Source organism: Parambassis ranga, chromosome 2 (assembly GCF_900634625.1).
Source record: "Parambassis ranga chromosome 2, fParRan2.1, whole genome shotgun sequence".
Classification (NCBI taxonomy): domain Eukaryota; kingdom Metazoa; phylum Chordata; class Actinopteri; family Ambassidae; genus Parambassis; species Parambassis ranga.
The window spans coordinates 3,309,380-3,329,924 of NC_041023.1; the positions used below are offsets into that span (position 1 = coordinate 3,309,380).

The following is a 20,545-nucleotide window of genomic DNA, read 5'->3' on the forward strand; positions in this document are numbered from 1 at the left end:
GAAGATAGTTTAATCAGTGACATTATGAAGAGTCAAGAAATGTTTTCTTACCCTCATCTGGTCCTGCTGTAGCCGCAGAGCATCTGTGTCGATAGCTGGCGGTGGAAGCTGAGTGATGAGGGTTTCAGTCTCACCCAACCATGGCTCCAGTTCCTCGTAGGTCTCCCAGAAGCGAGCCACCAGAACCTGTGCCTGCTCCAGAGCTGAGAAGCGTTCACTGTGGCTCTGACTCACTGTGTCATAACGAGCACTTAAAGAATCTGTCTTCACCTGAGAACAGCAATGAACATATTCAGATATTAAAGATTGTTAATTGATTATTTTGACTATTTCCATCCCCACATACCATCAGAGCGTCCTTCTGAGCGTCACTGCATGTTTCCAGGATGTCATCTCTGGTGCCGAGGAGCTGATCCACGGTGTCTTTGTGTCGGATGATGTCGATGTTGAATGCCCTCTGCACTTGCAGCTGGGCCACAGTCACATCAGGCTCCAGACTCAGGGGTCCTAGAGATCCTAACTTACGCTCCGTCTCCCCAACCCAGGCCAGCTCTGCATCCACAGCCTCCTCGTACTGCAAGGAGGAGTTAGTGTTTAATAGAAGGGCGAGAATAATGGAAATTTAAACTGGTTAAACTGCTTGCAGTACCTGCTGTGACCTCTGGATGGCAGCTTGTACCAGTTGCACCCGCTGAGTGATGGTTTCATCAGCTTGGCGGAAGCGTTGGTTGGCGTCTGCAACAAGGCGGTCCAGGCCTTCCCGGGCTCGCCACGGCACCAGATCCAGCAGGGCACTGCCCACCTCGTTCACTGTGTCCAACACCAGACGCTTCTCCGCCGACACTTTCTTCAGCTCCTGTAAAACAAACAGAATATTCTTTGAATATAAACTTTTTATTTAAGAGATCAGGCCGAACTTAACATTTAAATGGCATGATGTGACTCATCTGAGGAACGCAAACAAACATTTTAAATGCTAAAAATGCCATTGCAGTAAAACAAAAAAAAACCTGGATGTCACGAACAAATTAAATGGCAGTAATCCTTTCAGAAGCTTTTACACACTGTACCCAGAAATCGATGTTTCTATGGTAACTCAGCTGTGGGTAGGTTGATATTGGAAAGGATGAAAATGTCATCACTGACAGGAGCTGTCATTAAACAATTTTTATTCTGACGACATTCGAAATGTTAAAAGTTTTGGCAAGCATCCTCATCCTCACTTTGTGATGCAGATGAAGTGTGCATATTAACCGGGACCATCAAATTATGGCGTGTACAAGGCAGCGGATGCAACAGATAGATGCTGAATCTTGCACTGTTGTTCCAAACACTAATTATTCTTGATGTGACTCACAAGCAGAGGCACTAATAAACACAGCTCCTGCTGAGCTCCCTGACATACACTGACTGACTCCTCCCACCTTCTGTCGCTCTTGATAAACGGGCGTGGCATCGGGTTCCACATTGTTCAGCTCGGCCTCCACACTGTCCAGCCACTGGTTGAGGTCATCGTGGGCGCTGGCAAATCGCGTGGAGAGCTGCAGTGCCTGCTCCAGGGTGCGGAGGGCTTTGCTGCTGCCAGCTGTCATCTCAGCATAGCGAGACTTGATGCCATCCAGCTTCTCCTGGATCAGCAGGACCTCCTCACCTGCAGAAGGACAAACAAACCCCTTAATTAGAAGTTTGTACAACAATTCTGAGACCTGGTATTATCTCATAAAACGTAGATACTGTAATCATGTGTTGTAAAATCACACAATCTCAGACTGACAGCTTGGCATTCACAGCCACAAGTGTCTAAATATGACAGTGCAGGCACTGAGAGTATTTGTTGGTAGACCAATAATCAGCTCGGCAATATTGTGATATGTGAGGAGAAACACAAACCAGATGTCGGAGTTTGGTTCACTGCTGGTCTAAAAATGTGTGGCTTGGACCTGAGTCTGAAACTAAAACTGAGTCTGCCTGTGTGGTGTGTTGGTCTCACTAAGTCTGGTCTTTAGACAACTTTAGCTTTATTAATATTTTAGTTGCTGTTCAGAGGGAGTTTAGAAGTCTGACACAAACCTGTGGTCTGTTTCAGTAGAGCTTGACCGTTCTTGATGGCCTGGTCCACAGTTTTCTTCCTGCTCAAGATCTCTTCATTCAGAGACTGAGGGGATAAAAACAGAGACTGTTAGCACACTCTCCAGGGCTCAAACTATCATTTACATTAAAAAGCCTCTGATAAGAACTGTTGCGAATCCTGAGGTGATGCCCTTCCATTGAGTGTGCTCATGAAATCATACCAGAGTGTGTTTGTGCTGCTCAGCCAGCGGCTGCGGCTGGTAGCTCTGGACGGAGACCTGAGCTAGCCTCTGAGCCACCTCAGCCAGCCAGTTCAGCACCTCAACCTCCTCTTCCCCGAACAGTTGAGCATTGGCGAGTGCCTGCTCCAACAGGCCCGCCCGCCGCAAACCCCAGTCGGTGAGCTCCGAGTGACCTGACCTCACTGCTCCCACGCGCTCACTTAGCCAGTCACGATCAGCCGTGCAGCTGAGCGGCATCAGTGACTGGCTGAGGGACTCAAGGTGGTCAACCGCAGCTTCTCGGGATGATACGTCCTCTTGTAGCGCCTGGGAAGTGTATGTAAGTGTGTGTGTGTGTGTGTGTGTTTGATGTAAAGGGAAGTCACAAAAGGAAAAGTGAAACAACAGAAAGAAAATGGATAAAAACTCAAAGTATGAACATGCAGATGACAAATCATAGAATAAAAGAAAACCATAAACACTGAAACATGATGAAATGATTTAAAAAATAATATCAAAAAACACTAAGAATGAGTTGGGGAGAATCCTAATACGACTGCTGAGCTGTGTCTTTATTGTGTCAGGTGTCCCAGCTCACCCCGTCAGGTCCCAAACAGTACCTTGTGCTTGATGATCTGCTGGGTGATCTTGGTCGTCTGGGTTCCCATCGGCTCAGCAGAGCTCATGCGTCTCTCAGTGGCACTCAGCCATTCTCCCAGTGGCTCCAGGGCTTCGTGGAACTGAAGAGCCAAACCCTGCAGCTCTTCCAACTGCCTCTGCCTGAGGGGGGACGAGAGGGAGCAGCGGTGTCAAAGACAAATGACGAGAAAGGAGGAGCAGTTTTATTGCTTTTTTTTAAAGACTTGGATGCAATTTGGTGTCATCTTCTCTGTAAACACAGTAAATTACATTTTTGAGGTGAGAAACCACATCTGTATCACGTATGTATCTGTATATGTGTGTGTCCAAGGAAAAGCTTACAGTGTGTATGCATTCATAGTAGACAGGCTAATAAAGAGATGACTGATGTTTTTATGTTGTGTTTTACAGTGTGAACGTGCAGCAATGTTGCAACATTGTCTGACTGACTGTATGTGTGTATCCATTTCATTCCTTCCCCTGGTAAGCAGAGATGTCTCTGAGATAACTTTAACAGAAACTAATGGGAATGAAAAAAATAGTTCAATAAAAACTGGTGTGTTTGACAGATTAAAGAAACGAGGTAACAGGTAATCGTTTACACTGGGGCCTGTGAATGCTTTCTGTACTATTGTCTGTGTTGGTGGGATCTCAGTGAGTGGTTAGTTCTTCCTTTGCTGTAGAGAGGACTTGCCTGGCCCCGGCCTTGCCCAGCAGGTCGGACCATCTCTCGGCCAGACTCTGGAGCTGGGTCTGGATCTTCTCTCGGTCCTGAGTGTCAGCAGTGGCTGCGATCCTCTCTCCCTCTACACGGATCATCTCCACTGTTGGCCTGCGGTCATCTAACAATCTCTGGAGCAACTAGAAGAAGGAAATACAAATGTTGATCGGTACAATTCATTTTATAAGCAGGTGCAAAACTCACTTGAGATGAGTTTTTCCTCTAAACTTTAAAAATGAACCCGTGGATGTTACTTTTCTCCTCTCTGCTCTGATAAGCTTGCTTCTGCCCATGGAACTCACTCCTCTACAGTTTACTCTCTTTTCCCCGTCACGGATGTGAACACGTGTGATTGACTGCTGGCTGAGACTGCAGCACTCTTATGTGCACAAACACAGGAACTGTAAGTTGGATAAACAAGGAAATGTGTGTGTGTGTGTGCCTCTGAAAACAATACAAATCCACCCTGCGTGTGTGTGTGTGTTTTTATGCCAGTCTGACTGGCAGACGGTCAACTGGGGCCGATGGATGCCAAGCAGACGGATCATTGACTCTGTGTGTGTGTGTGTGATTGTCATTCAAATATCTATCCGAGGTAGACTGTGTTTGAAGGACACTGAGGACATCTGAATGGACAAATTGTTTTTCACAATAATGTTTAAAGAATAAAGAATAATAACAAAAGTTACATGAATTTTAATTTCCTAGATAAAAGCTGGCGGGATACTTCAAAGAGAGAAGAGAAGAACGTGGGTGGCAGAAGCTCAGAGCTCAGACAACTTAATGATCACTGCTTCAAATCCCTAAAATGTAAGGACTGAATAAAAAAAAAAAAAAAAAACTTCAAACGTATCCTTGATGACCCGAACCAAGTCACTTGATGTATGCTGGTTAATTCATCACATGTCTCTGTTCAGTACTGACACTAAGACTTTTATCTCCGGCATGATTTTATTTCATTTTAGCCCTGTCGTACCTTTTGCTCTTGGATCTGGGCCTTGACCACGCGGTATTCAGCAGATGGAGGCCTCTGATTGGTCACAAGCTCTTCAGTGTCACTTAGCCAGCTTAGCAGAGGCTCCAAGGCATCCTGGAATTTCCCACAATGCAGCAGGGCCTCCTGCAGCTGTGCGATCCTCTCTGCCACCTGAAGGCCATGAAACAATGTTAGATTTATATATTCATTAGTGCAATACCCTCTACAGTTACATCAGTGATTCATACCCGCTTGTTGAGTGAGTTCCATCTGAGGTTAGTGGTCTCGAGGTCGTGCTCCAGCGCCTGGGTGTCAGTGTGCTTGGCAGCACTCTGGATCAGGCCCTGACCCACTGCGTTGATGTGCTGAAGTTTTGGTTGAATGCTGTCCACCTGCTCTCTCTCCACAGCCTGGGAGAACAAAACCAAGAGAAAGAGAGGGGGTGTTTTGAACTGATTACTGTATCAATGCTGAGAGGATAAAGAGAACAGAAGTTAAGCATGAGTTTATTTGTGAACAGCAGCCAGCAGTCAGAAATACACCACACATTCCATCTGCGTGACAACAAATGGAGGCGAGCTGCCCTACAATATGTAACTACATATAGAAGCGGCTGGATATTAGTGAATGAAAAACAGACAGAGGGATGTGCAGAGAAAAGAGAGGAGTGGGAGACAGGAAGGGAACTGGAAAAACGAGGGTGGAGGGAGGAGGGAGGAAGAGGAGGGGGAGGATTACGGGGATTAGAGGTTTAGACGAGTAAGGGGCGGCTGGAAAAGGCTGAGTCGACAGCACACACTAACACACGTTTGCCTGTCTGGCTACATTACTCACTCTCTCTCTCTCACACACACACACACACATCACTGTGCAAGGCTGGAGCCATCTTGTGATGACAATAGAGGCAGCCATCCGACACTAAACACAACCAGACTTGACTTCCCTGGCCGAAAAAGACCGAGCTACAGCCAGCACGTCTCGTCTCTCACAGTGAAACTGTGCCACTACTGTAACCAAATACAAACAAAGTCCTCGGACCCATTCAGGTGACTGAGGAGGCCGCCGGTCCAAAGCAACTAGAAATCTGAGAGTAAGCTGTGCTTGCAATTAAAAATGTATTTACAGATGTATTCGCAGAATATTGATCAGTTTATCACTGATGAATGTCAAACAGTCACTGATGATTTGTTGCTAACATCTTGGGCTGCAAAATAAGCCTACAAGCTGCAATTAAAAAGCCAACGTTACAGCAAATTAAACATATTTACAGCCTGGTAGAAACAAAAACAAAGTATGTTTCCTAGATACGGGTGGTCTGATGGGGTGTGACTGCCATCAGGCCTACAATGAGGAAAACTCTTTTTATATCCTAGTGTGCGACTTCCTCATGACTCATTGTACGTGTTCACATACGCATTTTTGACACCAGAAGCGTGCCACTCCTCAGCATCACATGCATGATAAGCTTTCCACTGAACAGTGACAATTCATGATTGATAGACAAACAAACAAATGAGCAGCTCAAACTCAACCTGGCTGCATGTGATCAAACAAACACCTCCTCCGTGGCGGCAAAATTTACTGTTTAAATATTAGAGGCAAGGAATAGGTCGCATCGGAATCTTTCTTCAGATACGACTTATTTCAGGCCATGTTTCTAGATTCATAAGGCCTGCTTATAATTATTTGGTTGGAGTTTGCGAGGTGTTGGGTCAAGCCAGATGCTGCTCATTTGCATTAAGTTGCTGAGAATCAACTTTATGCAAATGAGGAAGAGCTTACTCGCCGCCGGGATTCTCAAACCGCAGAGGGACACACCTAGAATGCATTGCCCGGCGTTTCACAGACAATGAATGAAAAGCATGAAAACAAAGGATCCTGTGGACAAACTGTAAACAGTTTGGATCTCACTCTAGTTACTGGGAGTAAAAAAAAAAACCAAGCCCAGCAGCTGATGCACTAAAATGTCAGAAAAAATTCCTCTGCTGTATCCAAAAATCCACAAAACAAGGTTCACAATTTCACAGTATTTCACCAATTTTCTGACCAGTGGGACCATGGGAAACCACCACAAAGGAACGTTTCCCACTGGGCCATCTCTGGGAACAAATCCCGTCAAAACGGAGGTCCGCAGCAGGGTGGGGGGTCGCCGCCGCCATGAAAACGCCTGACATTCAGAATCGGCCCACAGAGAGAGAATTAGGGCTGGTGTTGGTTTGTGATGCTGCAGCAGCCAAAGCCCAATGGCCACACAAAGAGACAGAGAGAAACACACATATAACCTGATGCACACACACACACACACAGATTGTGGTAAATCCAGGGCCTGGGGGAAAATAACTACACAGAGAAAGGGTGAGGGAAAATGAAGGTTTGGGTTTCTGTGAAATACCACCACAGTATGGAAGAAGATGTCAGAGAGCTAAAATAATAATCTAACATATCTGCTTTCACAGCTTAACAACATCTTTAAAAAAAATCCCTTTTACAAGCTCCAGCTAATAGATTCGACATTTGACATTGTACCCACTGCCCAATAGACACCCTGAACGTTTAGACGTTTAATCAAAAGCACCATCAGGATAAATTAAACAACATAAAATCAAAATGTTTTTAAAGCAAAGATGTGCAACAGACTCAGTTGTAGGTAAAGCTGTCACAGCTTGAATTTATGATGTGCTGAGGACATTTACAGACTTGTTTGTGTCGATTGACTGGAAGTGTTTTCTGAGTCTTTGCAGCGAGTCCTAATCAAAAGGGTTTTACAGGTTTCTGCTCATCTGGTTTAAATATGGCATCAAACTGCAGGTCCTACATGCCAAGGCCTGTGCGTGAGTGTGTGTGTGTGTGTTTTTTTTAAGGAAGTGCAAATCCATGTGAATAATTATGTGTGTGTGGAAAAATAACTACAGGTATGCTTCTGTGTGCACGATTAAATATGAGTGTGCAGTGTGTGTGCGCTCCTGTCCAGTTTGGATGCAGCTGTGTTGTGGAGATGGGCGTCATAGCCGCTTGGAACAGGAAGTCTGTCGGCCAGAACAACAATGACTGCAGCCATGACCCACTCCACCCTTTGCCTTATCCTGGTTTATGTGTGTGTGCTTTTGAGAGAAACAGGGAAAGTACACCCATTCATCATCTACACACTCAGAAGAAGGTGTATATATAAGGCTATAAGGCTTCTCTTCTTCGTCTCTTTGTGTTTTCTCTCTTTTTCTTTCTGACTGTTTCAGCCGCCCTCTCTGCTCTTTCTCTTCTTCGCCAACTCAAGAGTGGTTGAATCCACTAAACCAGAGCTCTGGAAACTGTCCCACATACTTGTCATTTTTCTCTACCTCAGCCGGCACGCAGCAACACACACACTCTTAACTTAACTATGACCACCATACTCGTCATCCTGTACTACCCTTCCTCACATCGTGTCATCACTCACCCCTCTACCTTCCTCTCCTCCCCTTTATACCACAGCTGCCTCTCCTTTTCATCCTCATCCTGCCTGTTCCTTCTACTCGATCACTCCATCTGGACCACAAACCCACACTGGCTTTCTCAATTGAGCCATAGTTCAGTGTGGACAGGCGGTAAAAACACAGGGATGGATGGGGGAGAGAGGGGGGGGGGGGTGTCTTAAATACTGTTTTACTTGTAAGGAAATGTCTGGGCAGCAGTTTAAGAGGCTGGTGAGAGATCAAAGATTTAGCAAATATTTCTCACGTCTGTCACACAAATGCAAGAGTTTTCAAGTATTCGGGGGTCCATGCAGCTTCAGTGGATACATGTTTATACCTGGCTGCTGATCAGGGAAAGTAAAAGCAGCTTTTAAATGGAACTGTTGGCTAGAGGTAGAGGGGAAAACCTTCAGTTTAACAAACACTTGTTGGTACAAACAGGCACATTTATCTTCCTAACATTAAATATTTACTTCTAAATAATTAGCTGTAAAGATCATCACAGCTCCATCAAGAGTGAAAACCACCATCTCTCATGACAAATACAAACCACAGTTATCGTTACATTGTGTGACCGACATGACTGTGTAACGATGTAACGCAGGCAGGGTCACACTCTCTGCCCAAGTACACTCATCGTCTCATAAAATGTCCTCACTGGACTGGAGTCTAATTAAAAACTGTGAAATTCAGGGTCTAGCTGGAGCTCCCTGTGACTCCATGGTTCATCAACAGCACACAAAGATGTTTGTTTTCGACACGTGTGCGATCTATATTTAGATGTTTGTTTGTTGAGCTAATATGGCCGAAGAGAGGAATCGCTGTGTTGATGGCATGTGTCCAGAACATCACTCAAGGACAATCAATTCCATAATCAGGACAGATGAGGAACACGTTAGCGGCTAATGTATACACAGATCATCACTAATGAAAACACACAGAAACACTGCAGCGCTCCATTAACTGCTTCTGTCACTGCTGTAGAGAAAAAAAAAAGAACTTATAAACCTCAGGAAAGCAGACAAGCAGAGGAGCGGCGTTCGTCCATTCATAGAGAAAACCAGAAGGAAAGACGGCTGAAGTGGTTCTCCTGACAGCGACATGGCAGCTCCCTCACTCCGTTCCCTCTCTTCCTGCCGCTGCCCTCGTCTCTCACACTTTTCCTGTCTTTCAACCCTTGTCCTTCCTCACTCCCTCCTTTCTCTTTTATTGGAACGTGGATTAGGGGGTAGGAAGGAAGGGCCAGAAATGTGTTTCCAAACTAAATAATATTCTCAGTTAAGCTTTGTTTAAGTCAGGGCTGATGGGGGTTAGCAGGCTAATAAACCTCTTTGAAAATCCAGGACCAACAAACACATACAAACCTTATGCAAATAATGACTCCATTCAAAACAAGGCGGTTGAAATCTTACTGTATTCCTGTCTTATTTCACCTGTAATGATTTCTCTTTTTTGAGGGATGTGATTTTTCAACGTACACACACGTTTTCCTTCATTCACTGGATTAATATCCGTCTCATATCTCCCAGTGAGACAGAGACAGACAGAGGAATACACTACATGGTTTCTCTCCCTGGAATTTCTCTGGAAAAATCTCACAGGATTTTACTGCTCGGCTGTTTTTTAAGAGCTTTGTGATCCTGCTGAGGTGAACTGATGTAGCAGCAGCAGCAGCAGCATAGAAAAAAACGCTTCAAATATTTGATGTACTTTTTACATTGTAAACGCAACTACATTCAGCACCAGAGGGAGATCAATGTCTTCCTGCTTTTGCTTTCAAGCTTTTCTGTGTACCCGAACACGTCCACCTCCCTCTCCTCAGCCTTTCGCTGGTTTATCCCGGAGGCGGATGTTCACTACCAGAATTATCACATCAATCAAAACACAAATGTATGAGCTGCAGACCTGAAGCCACCTGGTTCTCTCTATCCCCGTTTGTGTGTGTCTCTCTCTCAGCCTGTTTGTTCCCAACTGTTTTATCATTTAGACCAAACATGGGGGTTTTTGTGCAAATCTTTTCAAAACATGATCATTAAATCTGGCTCAAAATGTTTTAAAAAATTAAGACTACTGTGCATCAGCTCTGCCAGCACAACGTCACAGGTGAGGACTAAGCAGGCAGCAAACACCAAAGACTGCATTAAGGCTGGCTGCAGAGGTGAATTAATCAATCGCTCCATAGATCTCTGCATTAAACAAAGACAACATAATGATTAGAAAAAGGAATTTCAGACTTTCCAGCCCCTCAGACAGTCTATAAGCTGCTACTGGTCAGTCTGTTTGTACTGTACGTTCCCTCCCCAGCATGCAAAGCTACTCCATCTGTCCGTCTGTCTGTCCGTTTGTGGGACACACACAGACACACACTCTGCTTTAAAATGAGCTCCATGTTAATCCAAAGGCCTTCTGCTTGTGTGTCTGCCTGCCAGCGCAGCTCTCTTATCATCGAACCAAAGCCTTGTGTTGTACTAAAAGGTGCTTTCCTGTGACAACAATAGCTTCCTCCACCAAACCTCCCCGTCGCCTGTCACAACTCTTTTTGTGTCTACCTCTTTGTCAGTGTGTCTGTCTGTCACCCCCCCCCCCCCTTATATTTACTTCTTTTAGCATCTTAACATGAAAATTGTCAGGTGTCTTTTTTTGCATGGGAGCAGAATACTGAGGCAGGCAGTAGAGTCCAGCCCACAGTTCCACTGCTCGGCCTGGCATATCCTTATCTGATATCTAAGTTTATATTCCCCAGACAACTTCACACACTGTTTGTGTAACCATGTTGGCAGAGGCAGCTCCCCTCAGGGAGAGCCAAAGTATTTACCTCTCACCTCCTTATCACAGCACCAAAACCATCCAAGCATGGAGGAGTAGAGGGGGAGGAGAGAGAGGAAAAGGGGGGGGGGACTGGGATGGACGGAAAGCAAAAGCTAAATAAAGAGGATTTCATTATCCAACTAAATTGCATGTGTCACATTTTAAAAATGAGGACTAAACTAGATTCAAACTTCCCAATCATCATCCAACCTTCATTACGCTAAAGAAACACACTGGGCATAGAGTTTCTGTGGTGTTACTGACATGCATACCAAACTTGAAACTCACCACAGTCCATTTTTAATCCTTTCCTCAGAGGTTTTGATCTTTTCAGGTCAAAACTTTAAATTAGAGCCTTCTGTGTAATGGAAAAGAGAAATATCAGAAGTTTGCTTCTCTATGTGTAAAACAAAAACCTAAAACAAGTGACAGGATGAACACCTAAAGTATGTGTGTGTATGTCACTGCAAACGTACAGAAAAACTACAATGAGTCATCACTGTCTGCAGCCCATCTTGCATAAGGTAAGTGAACTTTAACATGTACTAAGGCTGAAGCATAAGTCATAATTCTGTCATTTTCCTTGTAAAATGCAATTATTTTTTGCTGAATCAAGCCTGATGTTGTTTGTGTCTTCACTCTGTGCATCTGCACTTCTCCTGTTTTACATCAGAGGCAGAGCGGACAAGACGTCTGATTGCATTAAACTGAGGCCAGAGAGGCCATTACAGCTGAGAGAACAAACAGACGTGGAGTGATAAGGCATAAAGACACAACAATCAGCTACACTCCCTAAATAAACAAAGACACACACACACACACAATCACAATCACAAACTTAGGGAGTCAGATGTACTGTAAACTCATGCAGGGTAAAAGTAAATGTTATTGACGAGTCCGAGCAGGGATAATGTGATAAAAGATGACCGGCAGATTGCACGGTCATCATGTGATCAGGCACATCACTGGCCGCTCACACTGATTACACATGATGTGCACAATGAAATAATCATATTTGTTTGCCCTGCATAAAACATCTAGCTGCAGATCTGTAACAGAGTTGTCATCTGTGTCAAAAAATGTCATATAGTATGTTTGAAATGATGATTTGGTTTTTAACCTCTTTACCAAAGTTAAGAATATCAAAAGAAGGAAATTTACTGACTGAGAGCAACAACATAAGCTAATTTAAGAGTCCAGCACCAACAAAAGGTTCTAAGGCACACATTGAGAACTAAAGTGCACAACAGGCTGTCACACACACACTGTCACAGTGATATACACTCATATACACACACCTTTACATGCAGCTCACACACTTCATAGGAAGAGAGAGTCTGACACACTCGTTGACAAGCCTGTGCTGTCACTTTTAGGCATTTTTAAATTATATACACAGCAGTAATCCTGTGTATATCATCATCACACTGACTACACACTCATCTGCTACATACACAGACACAATCCTTCCTAAAGCACCTTTCTCACAAATTAATGTAAAGAAAACTTTGCTCTGTGTTATTTAGGAGCTTTATGCACATACACATGACTTTGTATGGGAACACAACATTCTGCACTATGTGCAGGCAGCATAAACACCATAAACAGTAGCAGGCCCTCGAGGCAATTACACTTTCTGCACTCTAACATCACTGTTAGCAGGCTTTAGGCACACACTGTTCTTCCATTATCCCACTAATAAAAAGGTGATCAATCGCAAATATGTGCCTGCACAATAGATTCGCACCAACCCCCACCCAAACACACACCGCATGGTGAATGTGAGTAACCCTGAGGGTAGTTTCCCATAAGCCCCCCCCCCTCCTCCAAGCATCATATTGCAATAATTTACAGCCCCACAACTGAAACACATCTAGCTAATTATGCTGTCTACATACTGACCCCCCCCATACATTTTCCATGCTGTGTCTACATCTGTTATTCTCAACACCAAGTTACCTGACCCACTTCTGTTTCCATGCTGTGTCTCTGTGTGATCACATGACTGCTTCTAATGCATTCCTCACTTAAAGCAGATTTATTTGCTCTGCATCAACCAATTCTTTCCGATTATACCAAAAAAGATCAATAAACCGGCATCTCTATGGTTCTCTTTAAAGCATTCTCTTTACTTAGCTGTCTCTGTATTTATGGACGCTGCAAACTGGTACGCCTGTTCCAAATCAATCTGATTTAGTGCTTCTACAAACAGCCAACTCAACTTCAGACTACACAAGCAAACACTACATTTACAAACACAGGGCACCAATATGAAGGTCTAAAATCTTTCATTTATCAAGGTTTCAAAACGAAGGCATACCTCTGGATGTGTCTCTGTGGTGACACTATGTAATTCAGTTGTTTCATTCTCCGCTTTAGGGTGCTGTTCTGATTCTAAGTGGGGGCAAGCTGTGGCCCCTGTGTGGGTCTCCTCCTCTGGGGGCCTACAGGTTGGTGCAAGGCTGGTCTCTGTCTGTGCAAATAGGCTCTGTAACAGGCCTGGCTCAAGTGGGTCCAAGATTTGGTCTGTTGACATAAGTGAAGGAAAGTCTAGAGCAGAGCCGTCCGACTCCCAGTCACTGTCGCCCGTCATAGACCCGAGCACAAATTCGACTCCGTCCATCCCAGACTGGGTCCCTTCAGAATAAGAGTCCAAGTCTAGCTCCTGAATATCCTCACAGGCTGAGCCAACATCTGAAGGGCCAGGCTGGGGCCGTTCAGGTGCTGCCATGTAAACAAAGCTGTCAGGGGAAAGAAAGGATCCCTCTTCCTCATCTTCTGGGTCTTGGCAGCAGGGTGGTTTGGGGACAGGGCTAGGAGGAATGGAGTCCTCGACTGGAGAGGGGGGGCAGTCACTGGGGCACTGGGAAGGTGCTGACACCGCCAGGTAAACAAAACTATCTGAGATCACAAAGGCCTCTGAGTCTTTATTATCCAAACCTGCACCACAGGAATTAGATTTAGGAGGTGACTGAGGTAATGAGGAGGTGGGTTCAGAGTCTTTATGCTGAGGGGGCATCAGCAGGACAGAGTCTGATTTTGGAGTGCTAGCTGTCAATCCTGTTATAGCCTCAAGATCTGGGTCTTGTTCAGTCAAGTCCAATCCTGAAGCTACATCTGTGGGGGCACCAAAGCTCTGCGTTTCTGACACATTGGATGTCTCATCTGAATCACAAGTCACAGCCACGGAGGGCTTGATAAAGTCTGCGGGGACTGAATCTTCTTGCCAGGAAGTCTGCGCGTCAACATCCTGTGTACATTCATTGTCGATTTCTTTTTCAGTCCTGTGCAGAGGCTCAAGGGAATGATCCATGAGAACTCCCTCACTGCTGTCCAAACTTGGCTCAGATTGGTCATACACATCCCACTCTGTTCCTAGATCCTCTTCTTCTTTCAGTTCCCCTTCATCCCGCTCAGTCTCCTCCTCCTCCTCCACCCGATCCACCTCCTCAGCGTAAGGATTCAGAGGTCTATGAAATGGAGAGGAGGCTCTTTCTTCACAGTCCTCTCCCTCACGCTCCGATGATGCCCCGCTATCAGAGTCTGTTTCAGTCTGTGCAGGTCTCTCCTGTTCACTGTCAGTCTGAGTGATGTTACCAGTTCTGTCTGGTTGGGATGTGTGGACCCCGCTGGAGTCTGACTCCACTTGCTGACCAAGAGCAGAGTCTGTTGTGTAACTCATCTCCTCTTCCTCCTCCTCTACGTCTGCCTTACCCTCATCATTATAGTCAATGTCACACTCTTCATCAATAAAACCATGCTCCTTTTCATGATCTTCTGATTTCATCAAGCCAAATTTTCTAATTTCTTCTATGTGTTCAGAGTGATTTAAATTCAAGTCTTCTGTTCTTTTCTCTAACCCAGGCATAACACTATCAGGCGCTATAAAGTTAACTGCATCAAGAGGAAGAGTTCCTTCAAAATCAACCCAGGCAGTATTTTCCTCCACCTCTGACAGCTCTTCCTCTAAACAAGGAAGTGCATAGGGATCAAAAGGCTCAGGGTCCACGATCATCTCCACTCCCTCCTCTCCTTCTTCAAGACACTGCCTCTCCAGCTCGAGGAAGAGGTCATCTGATTCAGCTCCTGAGCTGGGGCAAGGTGAAGCACTGGGGGCCCCGGGGCCTCCAAATCCTGTAGGGGGAGTCAATACAGGCCAATGTCCAGTGGAGCCTGTTAAATCCCATCCTTCTGATTCCAGTGTGTCCCTGTGCCAAGCTTGGTCAATTATATCCCTATTCTCTAATTTCAGAACAGCCTCCCACTCCCTTTCCTCTCTCTCAGCTCTCTCCTCCTCTGCTCTGTCCCTTTCTTTTTTCCATGCCTCCTCCTCCTCAATTATTTTCCTGCACTTCTCCTCCTCCTCCTCTTCGAGCTCCTCAAGTATCCTGCGTTCATCCTCCTCAAATTTGAGCTCAGATGCTGTGCGTTCTCTGAGCTCACCTCCCTGAGCTCCCCACCCAAGCAGCCCCTCATCACCTCCCTCCTGACTGATACAAGGGGAAAGAGGCAGACCTCCATACACCAAACCCTCCTCCTCCTCCTCCTCCTTCAGGAATGGAGATGGAGGGTCGAGTAGATAAAGTGACTCCTCATCTGTGCTGTTATCCTCACCCAAAAGTGGAGGCAAAGGAGGAAGTACAGGGAAGTTGTGTCTCAGACCGACTTGAGTCCGTTTCCCTGTCGTTATACTGCGGGGCCAGGTGCGGGCTTTGGTAGGGGGGCAAAAGACTGGTTTTGGTGGAATGAGAGGGGCGTTATCTCCCTGCTCCTGGTCTAAAAGAGGAGAATCCCTCTCTGAATCAGAGGTCTTTACTGATTCAACAGGCTCCTCTGGGATCCGTCTAATTCCAGCTTTAGAGGAGCTAGCAGTCCGTCTGTGCTCCTCCTTTTTTCTGTCTACCTGTCTAGACACACTGGGGCTATGCTGTGGTGTATTTCCAGAAACCTGTGGTGCATGAGTCTGGCTAAAGGCAGGTAACTGTTCCTTTGAAGGAGATGGCACCACGTGAGTTGGCTTCTGTTGCTTCTGGAGCACTGGGTGAACCTGCTTTTGCCTGCTGAGAGGATGCTGCTGGAGAGGAGGCACGGGGCTAACTGTGGGTGTCAGTGCAGGTGAGGCAGAGACAGGAGGAGTGTGGGGGGCAGACGACAAAGGAGAGGGTGTGTAAGGAGGTAAAGAAGGCATAGAGGATGTTGGGGTGGATGGGGGTAGGTGAGAAGGAATGGGCTGTAGAGGCGAAAGAGGAATTCCAGCCCCAGATGAGCGCTTCTCTGCTCCTTCAGCAGATGAAAACTCAAATCTTTCTGCAAACTCCGGATAACTTGGTGGCATAAAAGCTTTCCAAGACCGCCGGTTTGGATTGTCCTTTTTATCACCACCTTGATGCCGCCTCTTGGCCACTGCAGCAACCCCACCAGCTCCAGAGGAGGATGGGGCAATAGGCAAACCTGGACCTACAATGCCAACTGGTGGAGACATAATTTGAGGATCCCCAGTTAGCTTTAAGGCATCAAAGATCACTCTCTCGTCAAGTTTCTTCACTCCACCAGGATTATCTGCATTCCTGGAGACAAAGACACCACCTAGATCAGCTCCAATGGTGCCGTTACTAGATAGTGTACTTCCCTCTCCTCTCACTTCCCCACCAGAACCCAGAGTACTCCTGGAAGGTTGACACAGTTTGGTCCCTTGGTCAATTTGCTCATTGATGCGCATGGTATCATAAATGGATCGCTGGGGGACGTAGCAGTCCTCTATGTACGCCTCCTCCTCATCACCTTTTCCGAGGCAGCGAGGGTTCTGCCTCAGGCAGTCTGGACGGCTCAGAGGTTTCCCCATTCTCACTTTATAAAAATCCTGTTGCCGCTGTGATTTAAGGTGCAGGTATGGCACAGCAGTTCACAAAAAAAATGGAAATTGGTGTCCGTTACCTTCAGCAATAATAATCCACTAAGTCAGACAGTCCGTGTGGCTGCAACTGAGAAATCTTTCAGGTTTCACATTCTAAAAAAAAAAAAATATTTCAGCTGTATATTCTGAAGTCCTTGCCTATGTCACCTCAACAGCTGAGCATTTCCTTGGTCTTTCTGAGATGCTGTGTGGCATCAGTGAGGGAGTGAGATAGACAGCCCTCCTCCACAGCACCATATTAATCACCAGCTCTGTTTGTTTAAAAGGCTGTTAAGAATGAGGGAAGTAGAGGGAGGAAAGGAAAGGAGGAGCCATCATCTCCCTGTCTGAGGAATACAAAGTCCAACGTGAGGTGAGCACCGTGCAAATAACATCCCTTTGTTTTGCTGAGTCCTTCATGTTCACATACATGCACGGCGACTCATTCCTCGACTAGTCTCTTTACTCCCCTCAGCTCCTGCGTCCTTCCTTCCTTCCTTCCTTCCTTTCTGGTCTCCCCTCTCTTTGCTGTGCCACAACAGGAAAAGGCAGAGAAGGCTTGAACAACTTAAGCAGTCTCAGTGAGAGGCAGGCAGGGAAGTGTAAAAGTCTCCTTTTAAGGTGAGAAATCCCACTCTGTTATATAAAAGAAAAGGCTGCGTGGGGTGCAATGAATTGGAAAGTACAATTCTCCACTTTTATCTTTCTCTTTTGTTCAGAAATTATTCTTGTAGGAAAAATAAAATGGTATCCAGCCAATATATCCAGAAAATGTCTATCCGTCAAGAACACCTTAACCTAGAAAAATGTGAAAAATAGAAATTCCTTTACCCAGTCTCTGCCACTTTGTGGTCCAGCAAGTGTTCAGTGTCTTTTACCGTTTCTGTCTTCCACTTTCATCACAAAGAAACAGTGTTTTGTGGCAGCATGACAGACGCTGACATCTCATCATCATGGTAAAACTCATCATTAGTCAAATCCACACAAGGATCCAACATTTCATGAAACGCTTAATCCAGAACAAAGAGAAAGAACAAGCTGCTTTCGCTCCAAGAAATCCCAGTCAATGCTTCAATTCCATTCTTTTATCTCGCTTTCTCTCACTCTCATCCTCAGATCATCCACAGCTCCAGGGGAGAGGTGGTACAGTAGATCGAAAGCAGGCAGGCAGGCTCTTGGAGGAGATGAGGCTGGAGTGAAAGAGGGCATCAGGGGGTAGGTAGAAGAAAAGGGGGGCTGGGGGGGTTGAGTCCTGGACCAGCCAGGCAGGCAGGCAGGCAGGCAGGGCAGAGCAGTGAGTCGTGGGACTGTATCCAGAGGGCAAAGTCCCAGACAGCCCTCCCAGCTCCAGTCCAAGCTTTGCTTTGCTTTGCAGGCAGGGTCTTCCCCCTCTTTAGCAGCAGACAATCCCAGGACACGCTCCCTTCCCATTCGCTCTTTCTTTGCAATCTTCTCTGTACTGCTCGCGACTGCACTGAGAATGAAACAAAGTGCCACGCAATCCCAGCTCCTCGCCTCTCTTCTCCTTTCTCTCTCTCTCTCTCTCTCTGAAATGTGCGGGCTCCGGAGCTCTGCTCTCGCTTTTCTTTCTCTCCCAGTCTCTGTTCTCAGGCCACTACAGAGCTGAAATGGTTTGCAGCTGCTAAAAAAATCTCCCTCTTTTCCTCTCACTCTCGCTCTCTTGCTGCTCCCCCCCTCGCCTCGTCTCCCTTGCTCGCTCTCTCTCTCTCTCTCTCTCTCTCTCTCTTCCTACCTCCCTCCCTGCTCTCTTGCTGTTTGTGTTTGAATTCAGCTCCGTTTGTTCTGTTTCCTGCACTGGTATTAAAACACAGGAAGTTCTCCAATCATGCTGGTTTCCTCTCCCCGAAAAAAAAAAACCAGACAAAAAGAGAGAAAGGAGTTAAGTAGTGCGAGAAAGGGAGGCAAGGTGCTAAGAGGGGGCGTGGAGCCAAAGAGGATTGTGCTAATTACCAAAAAAAAAATAGCTGAACACTGAGATGCTGCAGATCATTCTACACAAATATTCATTAATGTACTATAAAATAACCCAGATTAGGCTTCCTTTACACATGCAGCACATACAGTATGCTACGGTTGCCAGGTTTGGTACTGAGACAGAGGGAGAAAAAAGGGGGCTAGCGATGTGAGATGGCTACATTCATCACAGCTTTGTAATCCACTGCTAATTCTCTGCGGGCAAACCTCCTCCTCCCCCTCAGAGCACAAAAACACTGTCTGCAAAGAGTGAAATGATACAGAGTCAAACAAAAAAGAAAGAAAGAAAGGTAGGGTAGGAGGGGGGGCGGGACTGTTAGCTGACGAGAGAAAAAGAGGCTTATCAGTAATGAGCTGTCTGTTTTTTTTTTTTCTTCCCCTAAAGCAAAAGTCCAGGCTGCAGGCGGACAAGGAAGTCCAGCCTGTTTTTATTCATTCCATGATTTCCTCCTCTTCCCAGGTTTCCCAAAATGAAAAAATAAATATGAAAAAGATGCAGACACACAAAAGTCTGTGATATTCAGAGGCTCCACTTGTGCATTCTCGTCTGTGCCTTTACTGAAATCCAATCCGGCTGAGGAGAATGTGTGTGTGTGTGTGTGTGTCTGTGTGTGTGTGTGTGTGCTGGGTGAGGAGTGTGTGTGACAGAGGGGCCAAGAGGAAAAGGGGCCATGCACACAAAACTGGAGAAGAGGAGGAGGGGGACGAGGGGTGCTGTCTGTTTCTTCAAGATGCCACACAAAACCACAGAGCAGCCACCCACTCACAGTCAGAGGGGGGATACCAGCAGACATGGCAACCTGCAGCCTCAGAGCACAGGCAGGGAACTTTAAGCCACTTTGTGTTTTTCTTCTTATCCAGAGTTACAGGCCTCTCAGTGCCAATTGTGGTGTTTCTGCTCCTCGGTTCTCTCTGTCCTGCGCTCCTTTGTGAGGGATGTCTGTTTGTTTAAAGCTGAGCTGAGCTCATCTGAATCCAGGAAGCTTCTGAACACATTTCCAATACTCACGAGAAGAGCTCTCTCTTTCTCAACTGTTGCACAGAGCAGCCCGTGGCCTGCATGTCAAATATGCTAAATACTCCACTCTTTCTTTGTAACGTCCCTCCCCCTCCAAAACAACCCCCCCCCCCCCCGGGTCCCTCTCTGTCAGTTGCACTGCAGCTGTCATTTGCCGCGTCCAAGGCAAACGTCTTTATAGAAACAAAAGGGGTTTGTCACTGGTTGGGCTGCACACACCCACACATACACATGCAGAGCTCGCAAACTCTCGCGTGACCCACGGCTAACCGACGATCCCATCTACACAGACCACAACAAGATTTAAATCCAAGCATTTGCAGATGTGGGCCAGCTACCAGGAGAGAGGGAAGGGCAGGCTGTGAGAGCAGAGGAGGCAGAAAAAGGGGCTGATAAACAGATTAGGCTTGTTGAATTTGTTCATTTAAATAACACCCTTTACCCCCTTCTTACTCTGACTATTGACAGAGGCAGAGTCTGTGCCTCCACCTATGACCCCCATGATCTGTTTAAGAATAAATTTGATTAGTCAATTCCTCTGCGGATCTACCCTCATCTGCTATGATTTGTATTCATTCCTCAGTTGTCACGGCTAGTTTAGGAGTCACAGAGCTGAGAGGAAGAGGAGAGGGGAGGGTGTTTCCAGAGGAGTGAGGGGACGTAAGGATTAATTTTCGCAGGGGTTCAAACTTTACCGTGTGCCACTTTGGGTCACAGCTCCCACTAAATGGTCTGTTATTCACACATGGTTAAAG

General features: G+C 46.0%; 1 protein-coding gene across 21 annotated transcripts in view; it reads right to left on the reverse strand.

Moving 5' to 3' along the window:
• macf1a (microtubule actin crosslinking factor 1a) overlaps positions 1-20,545 on the reverse strand; it is a 153,788-nt gene that overhangs the window by 17,539 nt on the left and 115,704 nt on the right. For all 21 annotated transcript variants that reach the window (XM_028422273.1, XM_028422264.1, XM_028422136.1 and 18 more), the window contains 10 exons: positions 4,876-5,037; positions 4,628-4,798; positions 3,625-3,791; positions 2,912-3,071; positions 2,292-2,618; positions 2,071-2,155; positions 1,425-1,651; positions 650-856; positions 347-574; positions 52-270 (listed from right to left, as the gene is read on the reverse strand). In XM_028422273.1, coding sequence (XP_028278074.1) covers positions 52-270; positions 347-574; positions 650-856; positions 1,425-1,651; positions 2,071-2,155; positions 2,292-2,618; positions 2,912-3,071; positions 3,625-3,791; positions 4,628-4,798; positions 4,876-5,037 — 1,953 coding nt within the window. The remainder of the gene's footprint in view (positions 1-51; positions 271-346; positions 575-649; positions 857-1,424; positions 1,652-2,070; positions 2,156-2,291; positions 2,619-2,911; positions 3,072-3,624; positions 3,792-4,627; positions 4,799-4,875; positions 5,038-20,545) is intronic.